General features: G+C 39.5%; 1 protein-coding gene across 2 annotated transcripts in view; it reads left to right on the forward strand.

Moving 5' to 3' along the window:
* Positions 1-14,650, forward strand: part of cpne5a (copine Va) — a 67,513-nt gene that overhangs the window by 28,048 nt on the left and 24,815 nt on the right. For both annotated transcript variants that reach the window (XM_058643528.1, XM_058643527.1), the window contains 3 exons: positions 8,184-8,247; positions 13,778-13,881; positions 14,033-14,137. In XM_058643528.1, coding sequence (XP_058499511.1) covers positions 8,184-8,247; positions 13,778-13,881; positions 14,033-14,137 — 273 coding nt within the window. The remainder of the gene's footprint in view (positions 1-8,183; positions 8,248-13,777; positions 13,882-14,032; positions 14,138-14,650) is intronic.

The raw sequence follows: 14,650 nt of genomic DNA on the forward strand, positions 1-14,650 counted from the left end.
TAGTTTACATTATGCTCATATGCTATTTAATGATCATTTCTACATTTATATGAAGATGAAGTTAAATTCATTCACTGTCAGAATTTACCTTGGACGTCAAGATACCATGCAAGTTTAATGTAATATTGATTTTTATGCCTTTGGGTCTGTTATCAGTGTGACAGTATATTGAGCCTTCATCATAAACTGGTGAAATGTGTTTTTACAGCTCAGTACAGTAGAGTCTGCACCACAGTGGTACTTTGCATGGAACACTTCAAAGTGAAAGGACCAGCAAAATTTAGATTTAAACGAGCCCGGGGAGGTACTAAAAATGAAATAACTTAACAGAAATGAAGAAACTGATAATGCTCTCTTGAATTCTTCCCTTTTTTCCCTTTGAAGATGTAGCAGATTTGATAAAAGTAAAGTGGATTTTTTTTTGTCACTTCGTAGTTGTGGGAAGTTATGGCTTCTTAAATATGTGCACTGTAGCGGGGTCACGGGTCACAAAGCTTTCAGATTGCAAATAAATAAATGCTATTCTATGATAACGATTCAGCTTCTTTAGCCGCTTTATTCCAATAAAAAGTAATCTGTCATTGTTGATGCAGAGCCAAGCTCCAACTGGTTCCAAAAAACTAGCAGAACAGAGATTACATTTTGATCACACATGGTAAATGAGTTCTCACAAGTTTTTTTTTTTTATCGTAGTTGTTATCGTAGTTGTTATCTCGTGCGTTTTGTGTGACATTGCAAACCGAGCTGCAAAGGCAAACGTTGCAAGAGAAATTGTTGGACAAGAATTTCATCTCCAACACCAAACTGCAGGTTGACACTGCTCAATGCATCACCAGACGTTTATCTAAGCTGAGGGCATTATTTCTCTTGATTCCAGAAACTCAGGTATTTGAAGGCTGTTTATTAATGTACTTTGCAGGCTGACTCTGACTCTTCTCATCAGCAGTCACTCTGTGCTGCAGATTCAAATAATGAGTGGGAGTGGAACACATTTTTGCTGTAAGTGAAATAATAACTGTAGCGCTGTGTAGAAAGAGAAGAGCAGGTACAGTGTTTGTTTGCTCTAGTGTTTGAGTGTGAGTTTGGTTAGACAGTGTTTCAGACAGCTTACAGTAATCACAATCCCCTGCCTTGGGCCATCACACACAATTAAAGCAATGTGCTGCCTCGCTAAATGCCAGTTTTGCCTCCGAGGCTGAGCACTAACAAGGGTCCCACTCTCTCTGTGTGTGTGTGTGTGTGCACTTCTGCTTCAGTTTGGAAAACTTCAGCTCCCTCATTTACTGTATGTTTGCACACATCCTCTAATGACATGCCACACACTGAAATATGACAACACATCACAGTTTGAATCTTCAATGGATCTTAAATTCTAATTTGACCCATCCCCTAATATGCAACAAAAACTTTTACATTTTAAAATGTAAAAAAAAAAAAGCCAGAGTAAAGTGTTACCTGCATCTCTGTACCACCATCAACAACACATTCAGAAAAAAAAGAGCTCCATAGAGCTTTTTTTTTATTATTTTAAACATTGTAGTTTTTTTGTTGCTGTAATTGCCCCTTGTGTGATCTCTTGGAAGCCGGGGCAGAAGGGGCAGACGGAGGTGAACTTCCCAGATCAATCTTTTCTCGAGTTGATCAAGGTCTGCTTAGTTCAGTTTGAATGATGTGCGTAGAAAGAAATTGGATGACCAAGCAACACTTTCAAATGACATGTAACCACCTGTTCATGATCCTCTATGATTTTTGGCATCACAAAATCAAAAAAACCAACAAATAAAAACTTATCACATGTATTTTTTTAGATCAGTAGATTTTGGCTTCACAGTAATAATAGAGGTGCAAGTGCAGCAAAGGGTTTTTGTACACTGTGGCTAAGCTTAGCTAATTTGTTTTTCACTCAGAGCAGGAGTCTTCATTCTTTTCATAGCCACAGGCCGTCATCTGCTGAGAAGGTGAGAAAACGTCCTTAAAGCACTTGAATCAGTGCTGTGCTGCCCCAGTTTAACACACCTATATCTAGTTAATCTATTAAACAGCTGGAAACTCTATTGTCTTCTATATTTTGCAGTAACTATCAAACACTAGGTCAGGGGAGGAGGCTAAAGGTGCTGCAGTCTCCTGACATAACAGTTAAATGCAGAAGAGTGGCTTTCATTTGATTTCATACACCAGTGTGAGAAAGTGGCATGAAATGCATCATTTGTGTCATAACAAAGAGAAGTGGGATTTTCTTTTGGCCTCAGATAGAGAAGGATGTTCTGTTCTTGCCAGGAGCAAATCAAAATGCCTCATTATTTTCTCCAGAGAAAGATTTTTCTTGTTGGCAGGATAAAAAAAAAAAAAAAGTCAATTCACTGCCCTAAATTTTCTTTAATCTTAGACGAAGAGAAAAAAGAAATCTTGTTTTTGATTGACAGGAAATTCCTCATCTTTGTGTCTAAACAAGCCCGTTTTGGCTTGCAGGTTGGTTGATGAATATCTAATTGATTTGTAATCCCAATAAATCAAACATTGTTGTGATGAAGTCCCTTGTCAGAATGTGTGTAATCAAAGTGTCCACAAGTATGTCATTATGCCACTACACACTCTAAAAAAATGGAATAAATCCAAAATGTTGTTCTGCTTCATCTTCAGTGTTCATAATTAGAGAACACATAAAAGCAAAACAGAGCTCGCATCAACAACGGGATCAGTTTCACTCCCTGAGTTTGTGGTAATGTCATCATGCAACTGACTTAAAACTGCACAACACACAACACGACAGAGAAAATGAAAGGATAATGTGTTCTGATCGTTCTCTCATCACTTGCATCTCATTGACACTTAGAAAAAAAGAAAGCACATTCTTTTCCCGTGGTTGGTTTGTACAGTATAACCACATTTTTGCCCTGATTACTTGTTTTGCGCCGATTCTAACAAAGCTTTCAGCACAGGCTGCTATTTAACACTCCTATCCTCCTTCTCGTCCTGTATGGGAAACACAGTAGATATCCCTGTGCCCTTTTGAATTTGTACACTTTTAATTCTCTTTTTTAAATCCTTGTGAGGTGAGGGATTATGGATGCTTATCAGTGTGTGAAGATCACGGGGATTATGGGGATTATGTCATTTGAAGCGACATATCATTTTGGCAAACCTTCCATGAGAGGCTTCAGAAACCTAAGGTGTTATTACAATGTGTCCCATGGTTTCTATAATAACAGTTTTCTCCGTGCAATAACCCTGCACATATTCTTTCTGGTGTGGAATAGAAACCACCCTGCAACTCTCAGCTCTCATTCATATTGTTGAGCAGATCACCCTCCCCCACGATCATATGCGTGGCACGTTGCGGCGTTGTTAAATATCACGATCATTTCTCATCCTAATGGCCTAATGTGAGTGGCATCACCAATTGCTTCCTTCTCCATCTTTGGACTTTAATCTCACCCACCTCAATGCACCCCACCTCTGCACTGAAAGGTAGCGGAGAATACGGGCTGTTGTGAATCACCTTTTCGTGACAGCTACTGTCTCTCGATGGGAAATTATAGATCCATACACTGAGCCCGAAATCCATAATACAATATGTCATGCACAATGATTTTTGATGCTTATTTCATGGTGGAATAAATAACTGGCAGCATTCTTATTGGTACGGTGCTGAACAGCAATATCAGGAACTTTACCCATGTAATTGGAGTGATGCTGAAATATGCTGCTTGATCTTTTTTCATTCACTTGATCAAACAGTGGATCTGTCAAGGCAGCTACGGCTATCTCTCTGTTTCAGGGTGAGCGAAGAGCATGATCGCACCGCTTCCTTTCTCCCCCTCTTTGGAAAGAGAGCTACTGTGTTACAAGGCCCACGTTCAATTCTGTCTCTGCACGCGTTTGTTTTCTTCATGAATTTGCGTTTGATCCCTCTCTTGAAAATGAGCAGCAGCAGCAGAGGAGGGTGCCTCACTGACATGACGGTAAATAGGATTTTTTCAGATATCACATATCAATACACATCACCATATGGAGCCGCTGTGGGCCAAGGGAAGCCTGTCGGTGTCGTTATGAATTATGGAGAATTGTGAAAAGTGCAAAGTAGTGTGTGGTTATTGCAGTCACAGCTCACCTGCTCTGCTCTGATGTTGGAAACATTAAGGCCTTTTTATTATATGCCATTAATCATTCACTGCAAGCACAAAAAACATAGATATTGACAGAAAGCCATCAATCTTTTCTGAATGATTCAATATCTGTGCTTAACTCTGAGTTTAGATGCCATTACTACTTCTGCAAATTGATCTTTTCTTACTATTGTCCCACTCAAATTATTAAAATGAAGCAAGAGCGATGCATTAACCTGACATGTCTGTTCTTTGGATAAGTTGTGACTGTACTGCAGCATGTATCACATCACTCAGGCCCGGTACAAAGATATTTTTATCCAATGACTATTCTCTCTTATGTGTTTCAAAGACATTAAGTGGTTGCAGTTATTGCCCTCTTGAGTACCTGACATGGTGCAGAGGAAAATGTTTGTTGCTTTCTGGTATTTTTAGTGTGGCAAAAAAGGTAGTTTGTCAGTATGATGATCAAATGCATTTTGACATGTAGACTTTGCCTAAATGTAATTAGTGACAACAATTGAAGGCCTTGACTTAGTGAAGAGTCAAACCTTTTTACATTGTTTCTGATTCTGTGTGATTCAAGCCACTCTAACCCTTTCTTATTTTCATCAACAAAGACGCCAATTAACTCACATTTTGTTATTATGCTGCAGTGATTAAGTGAAAGTCTAATTATTGTTGTTTTGACCAATTGGTTTGTGAGATTAACTACAATCAAGCAAAGGGTTGTACGTATCACTGCAGAGCAGAGTAGTATTTGTTGAGAGCACAGTCGAGGCGTTTTAAATTATCTCTTTAAATCATCCGCTCTCTTCAGTCTTCAGCCTCTTACTTATGAAATTGAGGTTAAAGAGTGAAGCACAAAGAACCATCTCAAAACAATCTAACAATCATCTATTTTTATCCCACCATCTTACCTACTGTACTCTTCCTTACTTATTATTTATAAAAGGAATTGCCCATTCAGCTCTAGGCTGGAACACACAATAATATATGTCCAATTAAGTTCAAGCACCATACTGAAAAAAACCCCAAAACATTTTGAAATTTGTTACTCTAGATTAATTGCGATTAAAAGTTTGCTTTTTGTCTAATGATTAAATTAATAAGTAATCAGTGTGCATTTCTGACACCATTGTTCAATTGAATCTTTCATTTTAAACACAGAACTATACATAGAACTATGTGATTTCAAAGAGACTCAGGTCTATCAAGTGCCAGGTCATCTTAAAGTAAAGGCTCAACATGGATGAGAGAGAGAGAGATAGCGTCAGCCACACAGGGTAGATGTCCAAGTAGAAGTCTCCGGGCAGCTGCCAGCATATTATGGGCACTGTCGATGCCTAGAGTGGTTCGTTTGCCACTTACTTTCCATTTGTTGACGATGCCGAGGAATTCCTCCGCACGGGTTATGGCAATTAGACACACATCTGTTTTCTTTTGACATTCAAGGCAAAGATCGCAACCTCCAGTCATTGTCGATAAATCGTGCCGTGACACCCAAGTAGTTGTCATAAAACTTATGTTTTAACGATAAAATTAAACCTCACCCTCACCTCTCTCCATCTTTAGCTACCGTCTCTCTGTATCTCCCATCCGACCGACTGCAGGCAAGTGACTATATATAATATATATGTTATATAATATATATAACAGCCCTAATATATAATACAGTATATACTTGATACATGTATATGGACGTGATGCTTTAATCTGAAATACTGATGCTGTCACATTGTTCACATTAGTAGTTTGGCTGAGGATAATGTGACTGCTCAACATCACATAATGACCTGACTGTAGTCATTTCAACATTAATGTCTTAGCCGCAGCAGAATCAATGGAGACGGATATGACACACATTTACACGACCAACTGATTCACGCCAGTCACTTTCTCTTAGCAGTCAGACCGGAGGCCTCATTCACTGCTGACAGCACGGGAAGGACGACCACAGCAACACATTTCACATCATTTCATCATCAAAGTGTTTTCCCAATGAGGAACCGTGGAGCAGGCACAAATAGAGCCCCTTGAAGCAGGAAGCCTCATTCCCAACAGTCACCTGTCAGCGCAGGCGCTGTTCTATCCAGCAAGGAAGTCAAAGCAATAACAAGGAACTCACACAGACAAACGACAGGAACATGATTTATCCATTCAGTGCTCTCTTACTCTCCAAATTAACCAGTCATTGTTAGAGAGAAACGTGACACTCACTTATGCACGCTTCATTTAAAACACTGTTGCCCTTTTGGTACTTGCTCTGAGCTGAGCTGGGTGGTTCAACTGACAGCTGATATTTTACCAATCGGTGGATCTGAAAGGTGTAACGGTCATTGCTGTGACCTGAGGGAAGACCTGTGAAGTATGTGCCGGTTCTGCCGGCCTCATTGGCAAAAGTTTTACGTCTCTTTGAGGCTTCATCAGACTGCGTGGTGGTGACTCAGAGTGAAACATCAATAATTCAAGGACAGTAAATTCACCTTGAGATTGGTCTCCATGGAGCTTGAACACCGAGCCCAAGGAAGAAGTGTACGTGCCCTCTGAGAGTGCGATGGCTTCATTTTACATTTTGCCTCACCGAAAGCTGAGACTGTGAAAGTTCTCCTGCACATACGGGTGGATGTGCAGCAGTTTCAGTTGGTATGCTTTATGTGTAGGTATTGATTAAATATTGATTCATCAGGAGATGCATTTATCATGCATGTTATGCGCTATAGGCTCGGGGAAATCTGAGAGAAGCCAGTGGAGGTTAATGGAAATAACCCATGCAATATCTCTTACAGATACTACTAATTACTTTCTGCAGAAGATCAGAAAGAGTAGCATGTTCAGTATCTTTGTACAATTCCTTTCCATTACGTCGGTTGTGTTTTACGTTTTGAAAAATAATGCAAACCTATGCTGCTCTAGTCAAAGACGTGCTCTGTGGAATCCAGTATTACTGCCAGTCAGATCAACTGCCACAGCCTTGATGAGGATCAATGGCAAGTTTGACCTTCTAACGATTGGTCTCCAGCTAAGGCCGCAGCAGGACTCCTGTGTAATTTCCTTCTTGATCCAGGCAGATGACACTCCTGTCATCTGCTGGAGTGCTGGTACATGATTAGAAAGAGGATTCAGTGTGTTTTCTTGCTCTGTGTTGGGCGGTATAGGCTTCTTCTCACAGCCTTAGTGGATGTGGGAAAGTTGCTCGGATTGGATATCAACAAAGTGTCACTTTGTTCCGTAACAAAAAATAACGGCTGAGTCGCATCAAAAGGGACAAACTCTGGAGAGATTCTGTCTTTGTTTTGCTTGCGTGCCATTGGAAATGACAAGCCACTGAATAGGTAATGTACAGAAACGGAGGGATGTGAAGAATCTGTCGTGTACAACGAAGTGTCTTCATCATCTGTCGACTCAGGAATCAGCTGGAAACAGCAGTAGGTCTACGTTTCTTTACCGTCTCAGTGTGCCGGTGACAAACGGGGAACGGAGGAGTTCTCTATCTTCTCTAGCAGCTTTATTACATGCTTCTCTTTAAAAAAAAGTTTTTACAACATTTATAGCGTATTCTGTTCCACAAAAAAATGTACTCATTAACACTGTCATTGTGTGTTCACAGTGGACGTGGTGCAGAGACACGTGGTTTATGTGTGACGTTTTGTACTAAAGCTGTAATTTTATGCAGACAATACAATTGTGTTATCAGCCTGAAAAGAAAAGAGTGAATGGAGAAAACAGCCGTTAATCTCTGTAATTATTAGGGTTATTCATATAAAGCTAAATGTACTTAAGCCAAAATTGAAGCTACTGCCTTAGGTGTTTTTAATAATCATTAAACATTACTTCATGCTTATGTAAGTTCACACTTAGAATTTATATTTTCTTTCAAACTTGATATACAGCATCCTGGAAAGGACAATTCTCTTACAGCAGCCATTTTTTAGACCTGAGGTTTGTGTGCTTCACTAACAGCACAGTGTCCTGTAAATGCAGTTTAAATACAAACCTGTGAAAGGTTCAGATTTGTGCTCATGAATATTTTTATTGTTGTTGAAAGAGTAAATCAGATCTATTTTGTTTTCACAGTGGCATACCTGGGAAGAAATGTGGGACCATTATCTTGTCAGCTGAGGAGTTGGGGAACTGCAGGGTGAGATAAAAGTACATGTTTAATGTGTGTGTGTGTGTGTGTGTGTGTCTCATTACTATGGAAGCTATCTCCACATGATTAAGTGTTAGAGTCAATTGATCTGATTAAAGATTACATACATTACATAAAATAGTCGTTGTTAAAGACTGGGTCAGGACCAACAGATATGTCGTGGGAGATTGTTTTTGTTTCAAGGCTTTAACTTGATTTATTAATTTATGGAAAAAAAAAATTAATTGGATCAAAATAATATTCGGTGTTACAGCAATGGCAGCAAAAAGTAAATCGGTTTAAATGCATGGAAAAGAACTTTATTTGCCATATTATATGATATGACACCATGAAGGACAAACAATAAAGTCAGGAAATGAAATCAAGCAAAAGGGAACCTCTACAGCCTATAGGACTGCCGACACAAATTAAAACCTGATAAATAGTTTGACTTTTTTTTTTTTATTGTGTTGCAGGACTGATGTCAAAAAACGACATCATATCAGCGTAGTAATGCATTCATATTTCAGACACGATCTGCAGCTTATTAACTAATAATTTGTCATCGTACATTAGACACGACATCATTATGTGTATGATGACAGTGTTCTCTGATCTAATTTCAAACAGGCCCTTTAACAATGGTACATTAGCTGATTGATGATCAGCGTGTTGCAGTGAAATTTTCACACACTGTTTGAATGGTGCATGTCGTGTGTGCTGCATAATGCATGTTTGGCAATCTTTTTCACAAGCCTGCTGAAGGGAAGTGGCTTGTTTAATAGCTTGTATCATTATATCATAACTGTTCCCATTAAACCGGCAGGATACGCCATGTCACTATGCAATTCTATTTGTCACCTGGAAATTGTATACATTGTGACTATGCCGTGAGATTGAATGGATCTTTAACGAGCCAGCATTCATCCCAATTACTAAAGCCAGCTTTTCCTTTTAAGAGTGGTGTGCGCTGATAACCTGTGTCCACTAATGGCCACTGGCTTTCTCTCTGCACTGCTAAATGGAGATAGTAAATAATCACACTACGCTGTAGTGCTGCTAGTAGAGCATGAGAAAGTAGCAAGACTTATTGGCCAGAACACACGACCTCCCTCAGAAGCTATAAAGCCAATCATTGAGCTGCAACTAGAGTATAAATACTTTATGAGGCTCTAATACACTAATACATGTACGCATCGAATATTTCTGAGGTTTAACCTTCTCTGATATGTGACAAGTAAACAAACTTCTATTTTAATGACAGTTTTACTTTCACTTTTTTTTTTTAAGTTTTACTAAAAGCATCATTTGTTCCCTGACAAATGGTCGGAGTGCTGACAGAAAACGCTTGCTGGTAATAAATCTGCCACGATAACTGTCATCGTCTCAGTGGTGCTGGATTGAAGTGCCAACCCTCACAATCATTGAAGTGCTGCGGCGAGTCATCAGGTGCAGTGGATCTGTGATGATGGGAGTTAGCAATATCACCGCAAAGCACCACTTCAAGAAGCGATTTTGCAATATAAATGCAAATGATCATTACTGGTTCAAAACGACCATTTCCTTTTCTCCCAGACTCAATTAGTGAGACAAAGTCTTGACTTGTCACTGCAGACCTGCACTGTTTACACAGATTTAACCCGGTATGGAAATAGCTGTGGGCTGAGAAAGGAACAGCATGAAATGAAACGATAAAATGAAAGAAATGGAGGATTTACTGTTGTCAATAAAATGCCCACACCTGTGAATTACAGCAATTTGAAATTGGCACCATTCATCTGGACGGTGTTTACTGTATAATCCACCTGTGACAAGTACATGGAGATGACATACTGTAGTTGCTGCTTTGCCTGAGGTAAACATCGCAACTCATTTTGGGTAAACTGAAAGAACCAGAGAAGGAATCGAGAGTGTGGAGTGTTCACTGAAAGACAGGATGGCTCTAATCTATATGCATCGATATAACAGATTTGCCAGGTATCATTAAACAGAGCAACTTCCTCTGCATGGTTCAAAGGTTTCCTCTTGGCTGCTGTTACCTCGGGCACAGAAGACATGCTGGGAAGTGACTGGCTCTCCCTCACATCCTCCTCACAGTCCATCTGCAGCTCTGGCTGATTTAAATCTCAGTAAACCACACTGAGGTTTATGTAACATGTATAATACTTGGTCAATTCCTTTTTTTTTATACAACCCCAAATCAGCAAAAATGAATGGGACTGCTGCTGGATTTAACCAGTCAGAATTCACTGTGCACTTTAAAATCCATGTAGATCGACTGATATATCACAAAGCTTGACAGACTGAATATATGTGATTCTTATAATGTCCCGGCATGCTTTATATGAGGTTGGAATCCGCCGGAGAGGATGTTATTTCAAACCTGCAGTGTCCTGACAACTTCAACTTCCTGATTAACTCCCCTTAATCTTACCCCAGAGAGTCACTGAAGTGAGTAAACCACAAAATCTGTTGCTTGATGGGTTCCCATCGCTCCGACTTCTTCTGCTCACTGTGAGCATGTTTCATAGCAGCCAATCACCTCCACCTTTACCGCGAGCCTGTCTCTGACTCTTTTGGTATCCATGGGCACAACAGCTATCCTCACCTTTATGATGAAAACAGCCGGCTAGGAGATGAGTTGTCTGACATATTGCCTGATGTATGTGTTATCTAGTATATACATCTATAGAGGAGCAGTGTAGTATTCTACCACAGACCTAAATGCACAGTATATCAGTTCTGCTGCTTGGGGTCTCTCAATCAAAACAGGAAACGGCGAATCATTGGAATTGTAGTATTGTCTTGTTTGGTTCCCCTGTGTGTTTGTGTAAATGTGGCAGAATGTGCAGCATATAGTAATGTGTAGTTGTGATTTATTACGTGATTCCAAGAAAAAAGAAAAAAACCTTCTGTAACATGAAAACAGGTATTCAGAGTCACCATTGTCTCTGTCATTGCCTCTGGACGACGCGTCCCACTTTCTGTAAGTCACAATATGCATCGCTTTCACCCCATGTAGCAATGTCTTGGTGGAGCAGAGCTATGAGGAGGGGGAGGAGACTACACTCAGTATTCCCCTGCTGCTTCCAAACCTCAGTGGCTGAAATGAATGTTCTGCCTTTTCCTCTACTTAATGAGAACACTACTTGGCACCAAAGTGGGTATATGTTATCTGTGCCTATAATGAGGGCTTAAGGCACCGCGTTGCCATGATAGTATAATTGCAGAGGCTGTGTCAGGTCTAAGCAGGGGAGTTATAGGGTAAATCTATTTTTAAGGGTGTTGATAACTGACCTAAGCAAATGACTCTAAAATAATATGTTGTAGTTTTTTGTTTTGTTTTTAAATCCACAAAATGAGCCACAGTGGGATTATGGCAAATTAGAGGTTCTTCAGGTACAAACTACACAGTGGTTTGCTTGATCCATAGCTCCACAAACTATTTCCATGCTCCCTCCTTAGTGTATACTGTGTAGAAGCACAGATAATGACTGATAATGAGAGAATGAAATGAAATTAGATTTGCTGTTCAATCATCTCTTTTCTTCACTTCTGTTAACATTTCTACAATATAGGTGAGAAAAAAAATCAGCGATCATGGTAAATTATAAGTAATACCATTAAATACTACATTTACTGTGTCATGGTATCCATCTCATTCTTGGTAGATGCTTGTCTAATAGAGGCTGCTTTGTGCTTTGTGTCCAAGACATAAGTGAAGTGTGTGTGTGGGGGGGGGGGGTGTGGGTCAGAGGTGGCGCATCCCATACTGATTTGGGTCAAAGCAATCAATGAAGGCCCTGCCCTGCACACGGATTCAGATATAATAGCTGCACAACAAAATGTAAAAGGCCAAGAGCTCTGAATGTGTCCTCATTTCACACCCTGAGCTGTCCACTAGATGTGTTTTTTTGTTCTTTTGTTTTTTAGGAGTGTGAACCAAAGCTGACTATAGGAGCATCACACTGGTGTATTTACTTTAATTAAAATACTCCGCAAGCCTGATAATGTTTTTCCACCAAAAATATAACTTCTACATTAAAATGAAGCTCATTAAAAACTCCCCACATCTGTTGAAGCCCAACCTTTGCCGAACTCTTAATACAGGGACCACGTTTTGAAGATGACAAACTATCTGACCCATTAAATGAATATAAACCGTCACAAGAGCAGATTTGTGCTTAGTATAACATTGCTGATTATTGTTATTGCCATTTTTGTGAGTTGCACACTAAAACTAACTGCTGTTACAAGTGTAACACCTAATGTTATTTTTGACTTGGTAAATGAGTGGTTTTTCAAGTTATGTTCTACTGCAGTGGTTTCAAACCTTTTTTCCTTGAAGCCCCCTTTGCTTTTGTCCCGAACCCGTTTCTAGGGCACACACACAAAAAAGAATAAAATAAAAAGTTCATATGCAAAAATAAACAGCAATTGTAGGTTTGTGTCCCTATTCTCACAGTGTATATAGATGAAAACTGTACCTGTACTTCCATTAACTGAAAACCAAGGTATTGCCATTGATAAATAGCTTAATAAATTTTATTTGGGTGATACTGACTTCTAATTATTCAGTGGAGCGTCTGATTGGGATGCACAAATATAATTATATTAACCTCACAAACTCAGAGCAGACAAAGCTCTGTGCTCCCTTAAGGGGGGGCTTGGACCCCAGGTTGGGAACCATGGCTCTACTGTACATGTTTGATAAATGAATTCTATAATATAATTTTATGCATGTGTTGCTTCATTAATCTTATGTAAAACTCTTCTCAAACAGTGCTTTTTTTATCAACTCTCTCTCGCATGCCTGTTTTGAAAGATTTAAAGATTTCTATGCCCTAGATATGAAGTACATCACTTCTCACAATATAAGACAGTGTAGAGCATTACAACCCTACATTTTTACTGCAGATTATACATGTTACTCATTAACTGTACACAACTGTGTTATTCCTCTTCATTTGAGCGTCGAATAGGTGGGTCAGCAAACTAGCCACATATAGCCTCTTTTTAGTATTACCTTGACCCCTGGAACACTTTCTACAACCAAGAGCATGAGGACATGTTCATTGTCCTTATAATAATGGGGGTACAGATTCAAATGCTGCATAAATGAGTATAATTATGGTAATACCAGACTTTCTAATGTATCATTAGCTATACTCACACCTGCTACATCCTCTTTTGCACACAGCCCCTCCTCCTCCAGGTCGTAGATCCATTTCTGTGCCTTTTTTGCATGGACTCCCCTGCTATTATTGTGATTATACGTAGCATAGCAAGGTAATTTCAGAATAATATCTTCAATACCATCCACTGTTTTTATGCAGGTGTTACATAACAAAGAAATGGTATTGGTATTGCCAGCCGGTGGCTGGTTTCATTCTGCTCATATTCAGACTTGGTTAGTGCTTTGCTTTTGTGCCATAGTACTTTTATATATTGGCACATGGGCTGTAAAAAACAAACTACAGGAGGCAAACAGTGTGCATGGCATAGATTTATAGGGTCATTTTTTGTTCTTTCTCTGTAGGATTACTCCACCATGCAATTCTGTGCCAACAAACTGGATAAAAAGGACTTCTTTGGAAAGTCAGATCCCTTCATGGTCTTCTACAGAAGCAACGAGGATGGCACGTGAGTTTGCTTCCTGCTTCTGTTTGTCACCAGGGTAATTCATTTTGACAGCAATGTAAAGATCGTAGGATATTATCCCTGGGTTTTTCTTAGAGTTGTGTGTTTTTTGTTTTGTTTTTAATGTTTAATTCCTAATGACCTGAGTCTCCAGGTTCACCATCTGCCACAAGACTGAGGTGGTGAAGAACACATTGAACCCTGTGTGGCAACCTTTCTCCATCCCTGTCAGAGGTCTTTGCAACGGAGACTATGACAGGTAAGAAGACTGACGATATACAGTGATGATGTTTTGCACACACACACACACACATTTTCAGATAGAGTGTGAATTTCCAGTGGAAATAAATCGTTGAATTCTAATATGCAGGGTATTTTTTTTTTTTTTTCAAAATGAGTTGGGTGAGACCAATTTAGACACCATTGATTTTCTGTTATTTTATCTGTTGCTGAAATAGAGAATTATTACAGGCCCAACTCTGACTATATACTGGCTACCTGGCTGTTCATCGATTTGGCCACAAGTGACAATAGCCTTTCAGGTTTCTGAGCGGTATCTCCTGTCTTATCTGAATGTCATCAGAGCAATAACGCCTTGGGAGTTTTGCCAGAAAGTAGAGATTCTATACTCATCAATTTATAAATGTAGACAGATGTTTACTGTGTGTGTGTGTGTGTCACATGTGAGTGTGTACATATGTGTTGACGGAGACCCCAGTGAATGTCTGTAGAAGTTATCAAAGGACTTGTCAAACCTCACCCTCTCCACCAC

This window comes from Solea solea, chromosome 11, assembly GCF_958295425.1.
Source record: "Solea solea chromosome 11, fSolSol10.1, whole genome shotgun sequence".
Taxonomy (NCBI): domain Eukaryota; kingdom Metazoa; phylum Chordata; class Actinopteri; order Pleuronectiformes; family Soleidae; genus Solea; species Solea solea.